Genomic DNA, 15,093 nt, shown 5'->3' on the forward strand with positions numbered 1-15,093 from the left:
TTGGTTCCCCCCCCCCCCCCCCCCCACTAAGGGGAGGTGCCCCCCCCCCCCCCCCCCCTCCACTAATGGGAGGAGCACCACCTCCACCACCCCCTCCACTAATGGGAGGAGCACCACCTCCACCACCCCCTCCACTAATGGGAGGAGCACCACCTCCACCACCCCCTCCACTAATGGGAGGAGCACCACCTCCACCACCCCCTCCACTAATGGGAGGAGCACCACCTCCACCACCCCCTCCTCTAATGGGAGGAGCACCTCCTCCACCACCCCCTCCTGGAGGTCATGCACCTGGCCCACCCCCACCTCCCGGAGCTCCTGGACCTCCAGGAGGGGGACCACCCCCACCTCCACCATTCGGTGCAAAACCTGGAGCAGACAGTAGGGGGATGGGAGCTGGCAGAGGGCGTGGCCGTACTGGAACACCTCGAAAATCTAACTTAAAGCCACTTCATTGGAGCAAGGTGACCAAGGCATTGCGAGGAAGCTTGTGGGAAGAATTGCAGAGGCATGGGGGAACTCAAATGTATTGCTCTTTCTCTCCTGGTTTAGTTTCCTAGTAGACTTAGCTAGCTCTTGTGTTCGTTTATTATATTCAGTAATTTCTTTGACTGTGAGCCCCCTTCTACCTTATAAAAGAAAATAATTTTCTGTTATTACCTCTGTCACTGTTACTTAGCATGAGTCTTTTACCTCTATGAATTGAATATGTATCTATACGCATAGGCCTTTTAGAAAATTTATCATTTTTATTTCTCTTCCTTTTGCTTCTTGTTTCCTTTAAATTACTGATATGTTGCCCTCTAATTCTAGTGCACCAGAATTTGATGTGTCAGAAATTGAGACTCTTTTCTCTGCCACCCCAAAGACAAGTGCAGCTGGCAAAGCTGGAGCGAAAAAGCCTGCTGAATCTAAGCCTACCAAAGTCCAGCTGGTAATGTTGTATGAAACCAATAACCATTTCTCTGGTAACATTTGTTTGGGGATAATTAATTGAAACTTTTAGAGGAATTCTTTAGAATCTAAAAGAACAATGAGAAATGAGCACATACTTGTGAATTTTGATGTGTTATATCATTTTATTAGTCATTGATGAGCAAGAAATAAAATTTATGTAATCGTATAAAATCTGGTTGCACTTTTTCATACTACTGTTTTCAATTCCACCCATTCTCTTTTGTAGATTGACCTAAAGAGGGCCTATAATGTTGAAATCATGCTCACAAAAGTGAAAATGCCACTTCCTGACATGATGGTAAGCTAAGGTAGTGCATATTGTCTCAATTGTTTTGCTCTGCTGTTCTTGGTTATAGGGTTTGCTTCTGCCGGTTAAATCATTCATGTGTTTGATGTGTCCAACATTTTATTAGTTTGCATTTATTTGTGGATGACTTTTAGCTTTGTGCCTTTGTTTTCTCTGAATTGTTTTGTTATTTTTTCTTTCTGAAACTGTGTTCTTTAATTCTTCAAAATGCATCTGTGGTTAAAACCGACTTCTCTGCTTCATATGGCTATAAGTGAGAAATATTCTGTCTCTTTATTTCATCTTTCTTAGCTATGATGTGTATAAATGGAAGAAAGCAAATATGATTTGTTGTGAATGGTGTGTCCTTATTTCTTTTTTTCTGTCCATGCAGCAGCTAAAATAATGCAAGGATGTAAAAGATTTATTTAAAATTTTTGAGGGATGAATAGTGTGACACTAGAGAGTTTCCAGCCCAGCCTAGGAATTCTCAAGTGACAAAACTCAAAGATTTCATTGATTGTTACACTGACTATTAAATTTTTGCTCAAATTTCCGTAAAAGTAGGAATAATTGAAGATGACTACCATATACTTGCATATCAATGTACCTTTCAGAATGAATTGCATATCAGATTTTCTATCAGATGCCTCTTGATGTTAAATAGATTTATCAATCCACTGCAAACCTTTTAACATATTTTCATTTTCCAAATTGATGAGATCTATTCGATATTCCCATGCCCTTGAATAGTTAGCTAGTGACAAAGGCTTATTGAGTAATACCTACATCCTGAATTTTTACTATGGTGTAAATTCCTTTGTTTCACCCAATATTGTATGGCTGGAGATGGTCATATCTCCCGGGTGTGTCTAGTCCTATCTTGTTAATAGTTTGTTTCCTATTCTTATAACAGCATGGATGTTTCACTCTGACAGGTTGCAGTTCTTGCAATGGATGATTCAACATTAGATGCTGATCAAGTGGAAAATCTCATAAAGTTTTGTCCAAAAAAGGAAGAGATGGAGCTTCTCAAGGTGACACTTCACTTGCTCATGTATTCAGCAACTTGTAATATTTACAGTATTTTCCACTGATCCAAGGAGCCATTACTTTCTCTTAATAAATTTAGCATTATGAATTTTAGGGCTACACAGGTGACAAGGAGAATTTGGGGAAGTGTGAACAGGTCCGTGAACTGGATCATTATTTTCACCTTTCTGATGATGATATTTGTGCTCTATTTGTTGATGATATATGTCCATGCAAGATGTGAATGAACTAACTTGTTTTGATGATAGAACTTGTAAATTTCTCTTGTTTTATGCACTAATTAGTCCAAGAGGTTGAAGAGTATTGGGTTAAAGCTAAATGTGATATCAGGCTAAAGGGACAGAATCTCCATTTCTTATGAAGAGCCTGTGTCTGTTGCTCTTTTAGTGAAATGTTCTTGAACTAGGAAGGGGAACTGAGCATTCCTTCTACTGCATTCTCTTGTCCATTGGTCCAGCTAATTCAGAGAAATTATTCTCTAAAGTTGCTTGTAGAAGATTAATGCTAATAAATACAATTTACCATCAAGTACTGAATAAGATAAGGTTCATTCATTTTGCTCAATTGGAATTGGTGAGATAGGTAGATTCAATAGGCTGAGTCATCATTGGCTTAATGAGTTGGAGAAAAATGCATCATGCAGCTATTGTTGCAGAAATTCTGTTTCTGAGACTGATTGTAATTAACAATTATGTTGATTTTTCTTTTCCAATTCTAGTTTCCCCTTCTTTCAGAGAACCTCATTGTTGTGGACTCTGTTGGATGTTTGACTTCTATCTTTCAGTTTTTCCTGGAGCTGATGAAGGCACCAAGAGTGGAATCTAAACTAAGGGTTTTCCTATTCAAGATTCAATTCAACTCTCAGGTTTGCTTGATTTTAAATAATTTCCTGAAGTTACTGTGATGTGCTAGTTATCAAAATATGTGCGCTCTACTGTAGGTTTTTGATTTCAGAAAAAGCTTGAATGTCGTAAACTCTGCTTGTGAAGAGGTACATAAAGGATTCTAGTGAATATTTATTTGTTGTTTTCTTATTTACTTGAATGACTTTACTCTTCACTCTTGCACCAGGTCAGGAACTCCCTCAAACTGAAAGAAATTATGAAAAAGATTTTGTACCTTGGAAACACACTGAATGAGGGAACTGCCAGAGGTATGGACCTTTATATCAAAATGTTCAAAATTATGATTTTTCAGGAACTCGCAATGCAGGGGTTACTTTTTGACTCTTTTGTTTCAAATCATTAATGATGGGTTAATTCAGAACTTCAATTGCTTCATTGTACATATCGAAGATATATAATTTAAGAATTATACTGGCAGAGTCTTTTGGAAATCTTTCCTTCAAGCATGGCCTGGTGCATTACAAAATATGATTTTCTTTCAGAAAATTCACCTCATGTCATAGAATCAATTATAACTATATTATTGAAATGGTAAGCAAAGAGTGATGACATCATCTTCAAGTCTTGACTTGTCTACTCTAACAAAACTCCCTCAGTCCCAAATGCGGGGATAATTTTATCAAGGATGGTGTTCTAGATGAGAGTGGTAAAAAGTCTTAAGTTTTGTCTACTTTTACATGTTAGGTCATAAATACTTAAAAAGAGAGGTTAGTTGTGGAAAAACAAAAAATCCATTCTAGGAAATGGAGTAACTTGCCGAAGTTACAGAAAGGAAGTGGAGCAACAAGTCTCGCAAAAAAAAGAATCAGTTTTATTTTACTTATTGCAAAAAGCATTTCATGTTTTAAAATGTACCAAAGTTCAAACCTTTCCTGTTTCAGGTGCTGCAATTGGATTCAAATTGGATAGTCTTTTGAAACTGACAGATACACGTGCAACCACAGGCAAGATGACACTCATGCATTATCTTTGTAAGGTATCTGCCATTTCCTTTTTGCCCTTTTCTCCTCCAAATATCTTTGTGCAGCTTGCAAAACTCTTTTCTGACTTTGAATTAATCAACCATATCCCTGACCAAGGCATATGTCAAGTTTGGATCAGCTAACCCATAATTCCCCAGTTTTAAGGGTGAACCAGTTCACTGGATCCTACCAGGTCAATAGGATAGACCAGGTGGCTTAACGATGTGAAGTGTACCATGGACAGTAACTCTAGGAAAATGAGGTTGTTCATGTAATTGTTGTATAGGGGATAGGTGGAATTTAACATAGTGATTTTATGGCAAGGAGAAAAGTGCTGAAGAAGAACTACTGCAAAAAATAAAGAAAAGAAGATAATGGGATCAAAGGAGAAGCAATAGAAACAACAGAATTAAAAAGTTTTACCTCACAATAGTTGAAATAAACCCTTGCAGAACAATATTAATTTTACATAATAATCAAGAATATTGGAATAAGAAGATTACAATAGACCTTAAAGACAACTCCTCCCTAGAAAAGGATTGAGACTCCAACTAGGAGATCAGTAATTCATTAATTCTAACCTTAACCCTTGATTTATTGGGACTCTGGGTATAACCTGAAAAAAAAATTATAACTAACCTGAACACCCTTAGCCTAGAGCACTTCATAGCTACAGACTAATTAGTAGAGACAATTGAAGTTGAGTACTCCTTTTTTTGCAGTAAATTATCTCCAAATGAAAATTCTCTTGAGCTGAAAAGGTTAGAAAACAAAAATCTCCATTGAATTTGTCTTTTGTTGGTCGCTCATTGTCCTGCTGCCTATGAAGTGTTGAAGCATTTGGTGTATTGGAACTTTGCCTTGCTTCATAAAAGATGCTTCAAACACATAGAAGCTTCCACTCTGTGCATAGGGCATGGAGATTAAGATTAGGACTTTCACCCTTCCTTTGATCATGGTACTTTTCTCTGCTAAGTCGATTGTCGGATCAAACTTTATGGTCATCCTTTGTCTATATGTGAGATTGGAAAGATCCCCATGTCTCAGCACATTGGCTTCATTTGTTCCTCCAAGCTTCCATCAAATTTTGTATAACACTCATTCTCTGGATGTAAGTCTTTCTTCTAAGCCGTGGCCTGGGCAGGCTTTCTAGTTAGCTTCCTCTCATGGACTTTTTATCCATGGAGTCAGCAATGACATAACTTTCTCTAAATTACAGGTATATTATCATCTTGGGAATTTAACGTAGGGCTGGTGGAGTCAAATCTTACCCATATTACTATCAACAAATATGTATATCCATATCAGGTTTGAGATGGGGAACTAGTTTCTTTAGAGTTCTTAAAGGATGCATGATTCTTCACTTTTGGAACTTCATAAATATATTCTGGTCAATTGTTTAAATGATGATTTGCTACTTTCAGCGTTCTGATTCATATTAGGAGAAGACAACCAAGCTTGACAAGAAGGAAAATAGGTGTCATTATAGAAAGAAATAGATATCTGGGCAAGGCTACTTTGAATTTCCTTAAAAAGAAATACCGTCAAGTTATTATGATTTAGAATGCGATCTAAAATAAGCTTCAAATGCTTAACCACAGATGCTGAAATGCAGAATAAGTGCCATGCCTATCGGTTTCTTTGTTTGGTACCATTATGGTGGTTGTAGAATATGTCCTGGATCTTCACCTCTTGAAGCTGCTTGTGCGTAACTAGTGGACAGAATAATTGATATCTTCCTCGTTATATTGTGAAACGCTTGTTGACATTATTGATTTTCTGAGGATGATGCTAAACTGATGTTGGAGAACCCTAGTCACCTTAGAAAGTACCCCCATCAACAATTTTGGCAAACAGGCTATTTTTGGGTTGTTCCATAAGGATGGGATTTTAAACTAATGTGGTTTTTTTACAAGAAGAAACTAGTATAAACTAATGATGAAGGATTGAAGTATCGGAAAAAGAAGACAATGATCAAGCAAGCAAAGGAGAACAGACTGAAGTGAACACATGTTACCCTTGGAAGGGGAAATTTAATAGATCCACATAGAGAGTATATATTTCTATGAATGAATGTATTTGATATTAAAAATAAATTTGATTAGAAAGAAAGAGAAATTACAAGGATGAGTACTAGTAGTCCTTAATAACACATGAATAAGTTGCACAAAAATTGCTTGCCAATCTCTTTTCGATGGCCTGAAGGTAATCCACAGAGAAAATTATTGCCTTGCACCGAACAGAGGCAAGTTATGTAAGTTTCTGCCAAATGCAGCTATTAACGAGTAATAGTTCCTAAAGATACGGGCGTGACTTTCTACTGAAATATACCAAATCACAGCTGGAACAACTGTTCTTCAGAATATCAGTCTCCTAAATTTTCTTTCCCGTCTGGAAAATTACCTGTAGACCTTTATCTAAAAGCACTGTAATAGAGAAGATCTATTTTGTGTGTGCCTTAGCATAGGACCTAGTCACAGGTCCAGACACAGAGAAGAATCCTATTGTGACCTAGAGTGAATTTGAAGAGAGACAAACTCGTCCTGACAGAGCTCTCTCTAAGAGTAATTAAATTCCATTTATTGTATACTGAACCATTTTAAAGCCTGCTAATAACAAAGGAAGAGATCCTCAATGAAAGGATCTTAGGTAGAAGGGGAAAGAGACCCCTAAACACATAATCATGACTGGCCAAGGAAACAAAATAAAACAAATAAAAGAAACAAAATAAGACACTCATTGGGTAAATTAGGCTGTACTACTGCTGCTTCGTTCTCTGATATTGCTGTCCCACTCCCACAAAAGCATCCACATTATTACTTCCCATCTTGTTGTTGAGCTTGCCACAAGCTGAAATCTGGATAAGCTTCCTGGTCAGAAGATTCCATGAGGCATCTTCTTGAGGGTTCTATTTTCGGCCATTGAAGTGTAATTTGACTTGGATTATGTATTTTTATTCAAGGTGTATGTGGATAATTATGGGCGATGAAGAGGTGGAGTTGTCCTTTGTACTTTTTGGAAGATTTGAAGCCTTTTCTTTGTTTTCTCTTTAAATATAAAGTGTTCCTGAAGTGATCATTTCATTATGCCATTTGGCTTTGTAGCAGAGAAACCTTAGGCAGAGCTTTTTGTAGTCTCAAAAGAGAGAGGGGTATAATTAGTAATTAATTTAAGCTATTTTGAAGGAGGTGATCAATTAACCATGGATTTAACGATATACAATTGCCTGAAGCACAATGTTTTTTGGATCTCTTTTCCCCTTTAAGGATTTAAGTTATAGATGTTCTTGAATAGGAAAATTTCAAAAGATCTATTGCACCGTCAGTAAGTTTGTCAACTTTGATTGTATTATATAATAGGTAACTCTCAAGTACCACAACGTCACTATGTTCGAACTGCATTTGCAATTGCTTTCAGTGAATGTTGCTACTTGGTGTAGGATGCATTATATAGGTCTTAGAAATGGAAATATGCAGTAAATCTCAGTTGTGTGTTTGAGTCCTTCTCTTGTATGTTTTTAGGTGCTTGCCTCTAAGACACCAGATCTACTAGACTTTCACAAAGATCTTATTAACTTGGAAGCTGCCACAAAGGTTCCTATCTCAGTTCTACTACTAGATGATAGTTTTTAAGTACTGTCAATGGGCTTGAAGAGAAATGAGTTGTTTTGCAGATACAATTAAAACAATTGGCTGAAGAAATGCAAGCCATTATCAAGGGTTTAGAAAAGGTGAAGCAGGAATTGGATGCTTCACAGAACGATGGTCCTGTATCTGAAATCTTTCACAAGGTATTCTAGCTTCTATGTTACTTTCAGTTACTATTGCATTGATACATGATGCATATTATGCACACTGCATCATTTCTCAATTACACTCGGAGTCATGCTCGAGTTAAACTTTCAAAAAAATTCAGATTTAGGCTCAAGCTTAATGCACTTTAGAAGCTTGAAATCAAGTTAGCGCCTTGCATTTAGGCTTGATCTCAAGCTCTGTTAAAAAATATCGAGCTTGGTTTAGTTCCAGTCAAAGTTCAGCTTATTTCAACTCAAGCTCGAGCTTGCCTACACTTAAATTAAATCAGCTACTATGATGTGAATAGTATTACTCGTAGTTATTTAATATAATTATTTCCTACTGACTACCATTAATTCTCTTGTTATAATATATCATATAAAAAAAAAACCATACAATCATGTGTATTTCATTATAGATTTATTAAATTAAAATATTATGTAATATGAATGATTTATTACCTTATAATTTACAATATAATGCATATTCTTTTCTCGTCATTGTTATTTTTTGTTAAGTATAATATTATTATTATGACTATTGTTATTATTGAAATTATATTATAAATAAATTGAAAACATAGGGAAAGCTCCCAAGAAGGTTCGTGAGCTTTCAGAAATTTTTACTTCGCTCAAGCTCCTTGTGAAAGAGCTTGTGTTAAAAATTTTGAGCTTGAGTTGAGTGGCTCGGTTCACCTTACACCTTTAATTGTTACCTAAATTTGAGAGATGAAATCCCTCCCTTTCTTTTTTTCCCTCATGTTGGCACGTGATTTTCAACTTCATCTGGAGATTAGCTTTTCCTTTTTTCTCGATTAGTAAAAGATCGCAAAGAACATTTTGCTATGTCCTAAACATAGATGTTTTTGCCATTCACAGACATTGAAGGAATTTGTTGGTGCTGCCGAGAGTGAAGTGTCCTCTGTGACGAATCTATACTCTGTTGCGGTAAATATTTACCTGAATCCTCGTGTAATAGGTTATAGGCAGTGACCTTCCCTAGGTGTTAGTGTAATACTAACCATATCCCTTTCCCTTTAAAATTTCCAATTTTCTTTTTCAAGTTTACAATATTTACTTATTACTCCATTCCATTTTAACAGGTGATGTTAAGAAACTTTGATGAGATGTTAATATTCTATTCTCAAAAACTCAGGGTTGTAATTGTTCTGTATCTAATATCAGAAGGATGCAATTTTAAGTTTTTCTCAAATGCAGAAATATAGGAAGTTTTGTAATTTTAAGAGGAGGAAGCTGTAGTTAGTAATTATACTAATTTTGAGGGGAAGTTGTTGTAACTATCATCAGGGGAAGTCACTGTAATTAATACTCTGTAAAGTGGTAGCATCAAACTATTTTTCCTTGTAATAGTGATTAATTGTTGAAATTGTTTGGCAGGGAAGAAATGCGGATGCACTGGCTCTATATTTTGGTGAAGATCCTGCGCGATGCCCGTTTGAACAAGGTAACATGAAAATCTGCTTTTTTCTTCTGGTGACATTTGACATTGCAGATCGCTGAGTCAATGTCTTATCATGTATCCAGTTACTGCAACCCTCTTAAACTTTGTGAGGTTGTTCCAGAAAGCTCATGAAGAAAACTGTAAAGAGGCTGAACTAGAAAAGAAGAAAGCTCAAAAGGAGGCTGAAATGGAGAATGCAAAGGGAACAAATCTAACAAAGAAAGAAGTGAAAGACTGAGTTGTTCAGTGTTTTACAGGAAACAATGATTCTTCCACAATGGTCAGCGTACATTGGGTTTAACACTGTTGGCCCTCAGACACTGCTGGATTGACAACACATTGGCCTTGGTACTGCTGAATATTGGATTTATGGGTTCCAAGAAAATGGAGCGAGGGGTTGCTTTCACTGCTTTGCAAAACCTGTTGTTCTGCAGAGAAGGCAATGAGAAAGTGGTTCATGGCTCTTTTCAGCTGAGCAAAACCTGTTGTTCTGCAGAGAAGGCAATAAAAAAGTGGTTCATGGCTCTTTTCAGCTGCTTCGAATGATGCAGGCAGCTGTTTTGTTGTAAGTAACAGGGTTGTGCTTATTGGAGAAGGGATTCTTCTCAAAGTGAGATTTGTAAGAGGTATGTCTTGGGCCCTCTTATCTGTCTCGACAGAAATGTCTCACACGGGTTGGATTGATCCAGCGAATCTGGCTCGCCTTTTGTTTGAAGGACACTGTTCATTGGTTTCTACAGCTGCACCGCATTGGCACATCAAACTTTTGTGAGGATACCCTGGAAATGTAATGCAGATTGCGGATCACTAGAATGTACCGTGACACGTGTACAGAGCACTAACATGTATTTAGATTAACACTAATTCTTTGTTGTAGCATAGAAATTGGTTTGGTTCCTTGTACTAGTCAGGTACAGATGTGGGATCTTCCCCAAATTTGTTGTATAGCAGTAAGGATTAGAGAGGATAGAGAAAATAGGCTGTGTTAGTGAATAGAGATCTAGTCAGGGTACAGTGTTCAAATTTTAGAAATTCTGATGTGTTCCATTAGATTCAATACGTGGAAAGTACTTGGATATATCATTTATTGATGAAAAAGCATTTTTTCCAGCTCTAGTGTGCTTTTATAATCATTTCCTATATTAGTCACCTATTCTATAGGACCATTGCAGCATCTACTTTCTTAAATCTGTTGCTTGTAACATCTTTGGAACAAGTTGTTTATGTCATGTTCCGGTAAAAGTGTGTTTCTTTTCTTAATAGGTTATAAAGGTTATTCTTGAGACATCATCGCCATTCACTGTACGGGCTCTAAATGTGAGACTTACGCACGAATGACCATGATGCCTTGGGCAGTTGGAACTCTCCAAGAATGCATCTATCATAATAGCAAGGATGCCAACTGATGCATGTAATGAGGAATACAGTTTATAATTGTTCGCAAGTGCATAACATATTTGAACCATTTTCATTTAATTGTTGTAGTTTCAATTACTGGTCGACAAGTTTGGAATGCAACTTCATTAGTTTCAGAACAAATTACCTACAATTGTATTGACGATTGCAGTCAAATTAACAACAAAAGAACTTCAACTACATCATCTGTCTGCTTTGTCGTAGATATAGCCCTCTTGCTGCTGAAATGGAAAACTATTTGCCATTTGCATGCAAACTTTTGGCTGCATTTTCTGAAACTATGGTCCAATTTAATTCTATGTATAGAGATGGGAAGAGTTCTGGTCCAATTCAGTTCTACGCATAGAGAGCAGAGCGGTTGCCTGGTGGGCGATTTTCCTGACAGAACAGCTTATATAGCTCAGGGGATCACAAGAGGTTCAATATTCTTAACAGAGAATTGCAGTCCTCCAGACTATTGACATTCTAAATCAAGTCGACTCTAACTTCTGTAATTCTCGAATTTTCCTGCATTTTATATACTCGAAAAACATGCTTTGTTTCTTCTACCTCAAAGCCTTGTGTAAAGGTAAGGTTGAACAGTCGCAAGTGTTATCTAGCACTGATATCTTTTATCTTGCGTCTCAACTTTCCCAAGGAAATAAGGACCCTCGGACGAAGGTTAACTTCCTTGTTCTAATCTATTAGTTCAAGAAGTCAAAAACTTGTTAAATAATGTGAAATGCGATAATGTTTTGAGACTGATAAAATACAAAATTTCCAGGGAATGCCTTCTTAGTAGGCAAGCAAATATCCAGTTACATGTTTAATGGGGAATAAAAATAGACGTGGCGACAATAAGGATATTTCACCTCCAAGAAGATTCATATGCGAATTATGAGTTTGCTCTCGCCATAAAGAGAATTGAAGGATGAAACAAGCACTTTCTACCATAAATAGAGCTTACGATGTACATAGATACTGGTAAAAATTTTGAAATGAGGGAGTTGGTTGAAATAAAAAGAAAGCCTAAAGGGACTCTTTTTAGACTTCAAACCACCTTAATTGTGCTCCAGCCTGATTATTCCCTACCCCTTTTATCTCATTTATAACCACACCACATATGTATGTGTTAAAAGAACCAGTATGAATCTTGATCGCATAGTGGAAATAATGTCTATTATATGCTTTGAAGTTGCTAATAAGCAATTCTTGAAGATATGTTGATTTATCATTATCAGTGCAGTTTCAATACAAATTTGGCTAAGAAAATTACTTACAAAACCAAATCGGTTTTCTGGACTATGTATCAAAAGCTGCCAATTCCCATTTGGGAAATAAGCTGAGAGGAATGAAGAGGACTGATCCAAGGTTTGCTGTTCTCTTTCCAACTTCTGGCGGACCTATTACATCCCTGTTCTCAGCAGTAGACAAAAAATCACTTTTTTTACCAGCTTTATTTTGTATGAGATGTATATCTTTATACAATCCTCTTGATCACTGAAAGAAAAAGAAGAAGAATTCAAAGAAGCCCGTTAAACGCCTCCGTTTTTGCAAAAAACTTGCCATCTATCTCTCTGATTTCTATCCGGTGAGAGTACGCTTCTTCCCGATCAGTGTGGAAATCTGTTTTGCAGCTTCTCCAGAACACACAACCGACGACCGTATCAAGAACAATTAGTAAAGCATACAAGTAGCCGACGAACATTCCCTCAAGAAGCATGGCTGAATCGGGACCTTTAGCTCGATGATAAGCACTCATGACACGATACTGAAAAAGGGCTTCAATGGCAGCTAAGGCCATGTTGATAGGCACAGCTAAAGATAATGCAGTTGCTGTTCTGCCCTGGATCAGAACACAAGCCTTGAGTATTGAGATAAAGCCACCACGCTTTTCGATTCCAGCCAACACCAACGCTAAGTTGCATGTAATGTAGGCATTGGCAAGAATGATGGAGTAAATCACCGCTCCTGTGGCCGAAAGCAGCAGCTGTGATCGAGGGGACAAAAGGCCCAAAATGTCGAACAAATTGAAAAAGATGACTAGGAGGAAGAAGCAAGTGGCGTTTGCCGCAAGAATGACTAATGAGTTGCAAAGTTGGGTGATGAGAAGGGGACAGAAAAGTGGAATCCATGAAGAAAATGAAGGTTGTTCTGCCGGTTTGTGGGGGCCGACGGCCTTGATGATGGACGCCTTGGCGAGGAGGAGAAAGGAAAACGTAAAGGGACAGACAAAAAAAAATGTAAGAATTGTTTGAGACAGCTTGAGACCGAGAACGGTGAAGAGCTCCGAAGAGGGAGGGAAGCCTGCAGCAAGAAAAAGAGAACTCAAGCGACCATGAACCAATGGGAAGAGGGACGATGAGGAGACGAGGGACTGCGATAGCAGAGTTGAGACAGCAAATGGGAAGGCGAGGAGTGCCGGCGTTGAGGTGAAGTACTGATAGTTTTGCAGGAACGAAAAGATTGATCTTCTGAGAACTGCGCCGGCTTTCCCCATAGGAAGAGATGAGTGGTATTGTTGCACAAAAGTAATATCAATTCTTGAGGGTAGATTTGTGTATGAGATGGCTGTGTTGTGAAGATTTAAATGATGTTGAAATGGAGATGTGGATGCTTATTTTGCATGGTAGTTTTGAGGGTGTTGGAGTTGGTGTTTGGTGTCTGTGGAGGAATGGATAGGCCAACAACAACTAAAAATGCCAACAGCAGCAGCAGAAGAGGTGGAGTTGTTTCAGCTTTGTTTTCACCAATGTCTTAGTTTGGACTCTTTTGCTGATTTCTGCCTTTGTGATCTCCAAAACTCCCCAATATTAGTTGGATCACATAAATTTCCACAAACAAGAAAAAGGAAATCAAGATTATATTATTTTGTAAGAGGGGTAATTACAATGATCTACCCCAAGAATTACTGTAATTACAAAATATATTTCTCTCCTTTTCGAAAATTATCAAAATCATGAATTAAATTAAAAGTATGTTCTATTGATTTCAATTTATTACATATTACAAACTTTTAGAATTGTAATGATCTAGTAATATTACATAAATCTATTCTTTTTAAAAATATAAAGATCATGAATTAAAGTTTCGCTTTAAAGTGTCTTTTCTTTTTTATTTTGAAGTATGGGAAATTTTCGAAAATATTATAAAAAAATTGTACAAGTAAAAATAAACATGGAATGAGAAAGAGATTATTGTTGATTTTCATTTATCATTATAGTAATATTCAGAAATATTCTTGAGTAGGATTTTTGTACAAGAAATGTAAGAAGATGGAATTAGGTGGGAGATGAGCTTAGGAAAGAAGGTAGGCTTTTTGGTAGATTGCTTGAATTTCAAAAGAGGGCCTTTTTGTGATGGCTTGGAATAGACTCTTGGGATCAAATAATATGACTTATTTTTACTTTCCAATATTAAGACTTGTGTGTGTCCTTTAAGTGTAGGTAAAGTTATTAGTATAATTGATGCACAACACTATCATGTATGTGTGTATATATATATATATATATATCTTGTTTCGTTTTTTTTTAATGTGAATTACCTATTTTTAAGGAAAAAAAAAAGAATACAATTTAGATTGAACTTCTTGTTAAAGAATGAATTTGTAAAAAAAAATAAACTTATAAGCATTGCAATAAAAAATAAAATTAGTAAGAAAATAAACTTATAACTATCTAATATATATATATATACAAACATGTAATGAAATATCTATTGATGAGATACTTAGACATATATATAAAAGACAATTGCAAAACTAGTCCGGTAAGTATAGGGGGTGGCAAAATTAGTCCTGTAACTATTGGATTGATAATTTTAGTTTTATAGATTTTAATTTAGTAGCAATTTTTGTTCTTCCCACCAAAATTATCCAAAAATTAGTTGGATAAATTGGGGCATAGGGTTATGACTGTCATTGGTCTCAAATTAAACACGTGGTGTCTTGCGTGGCTGCTAACATGTCAAGGGGCTGGTAATTTGGCCGAAAGGATAAGAATTGTCGCTGAATTAAAATATATAGGACAAGTCAACTGATGAGGAGGACGTAACGTGGATGGTGCCATTGACATAAAATGCTCGGAGGATGTATGCGCCATGGGGAGGTAAACACTGGGGTGTTGGTCCAATCACCGACAGAGGAGATATGATTGAAAAATTAGTGGGGGAAATAAAAATGAAGAGAATCAGCCGGATAGTGGACGAAAATATATGGGTCTGGGTGCAACAAACTCACTGGATGATGCGGAGTTGATTGGTGTTGGTCTCGAACAATGGGT

At 36.9% G+C, this 15,093-nt stretch overlaps 2 protein-coding genes across 2 annotated transcripts in view; one reads left to right on the forward strand and one right to left on the reverse strand.

Moving 5' to 3' along the window:
- The window catches only part of LOC105180004 (formin-like protein 20), a 15,217-nt gene extending 4,716 nt beyond the window's left edge, over positions 1-10,501 (forward strand). The window contains exons 5-18 of the mRNA XM_011103668.2: positions 37-526; positions 814-934; positions 1,184-1,255; positions 2,182-2,280; positions 2,391-2,432; positions 3,081-3,161; positions 3,237-3,287; positions 3,368-3,449; positions 4,083-4,177; positions 7,685-7,756; positions 7,837-7,953; positions 8,836-8,904; positions 9,355-9,421; positions 9,502-10,501. Coding sequence (XP_011101970.1) covers positions 37-526; positions 814-934; positions 1,184-1,255; positions 2,182-2,280; positions 2,391-2,432; positions 3,081-3,161; positions 3,237-3,287; positions 3,368-3,449; positions 4,083-4,177; positions 7,685-7,756; positions 7,837-7,953; positions 8,836-8,904; positions 9,355-9,421; positions 9,502-9,656 — 1,613 coding nt within the window. The 3' untranslated portion in view covers positions 9,657-10,501. The remainder of the gene's footprint in view (positions 1-36; positions 527-813; positions 935-1,183; positions 1,256-2,181; positions 2,281-2,390; positions 2,433-3,080; positions 3,162-3,236; positions 3,288-3,367; positions 3,450-4,082; positions 4,178-7,684; positions 7,757-7,836; positions 7,954-8,835; positions 8,905-9,354; positions 9,422-9,501) is intronic.
- Positions 10,502-12,335: 1,834 nt separating this feature from the next.
- Positions 12,336-13,313, reverse strand: LOC105180005. The gene has a single exon (XM_011103669.1). The coding sequence runs from the start codon at positions 13,311-13,313 to the stop codon at positions 12,336-12,338; it is 978 nt and encodes a 325-aa protein (XP_011101971.1).
- Between the last annotated feature and the right edge of the window lie 1,780 nt (positions 13,314-15,093).

Source organism: Sesamum indicum, unplaced genomic scaffold, assembly GCF_000512975.1.
Source record: "Sesamum indicum cultivar Zhongzhi No. 13 unplaced genomic scaffold, S_indicum_v1.0 scaffold00269, whole genome shotgun sequence".
Taxonomy (NCBI): domain Eukaryota; kingdom Viridiplantae; phylum Streptophyta; class Magnoliopsida; order Lamiales; family Pedaliaceae; genus Sesamum; species Sesamum indicum.

Excerpts from the sequence above, each read along its gene's own strand:
- LOC105180005 (XM_011103669.1), bottom strand. The coding sequence starts at position 13,313 with ATGGGGAAAGCCGGCGCAGTTCTCAGAAGATCAATCTTTTCGTTCCTG.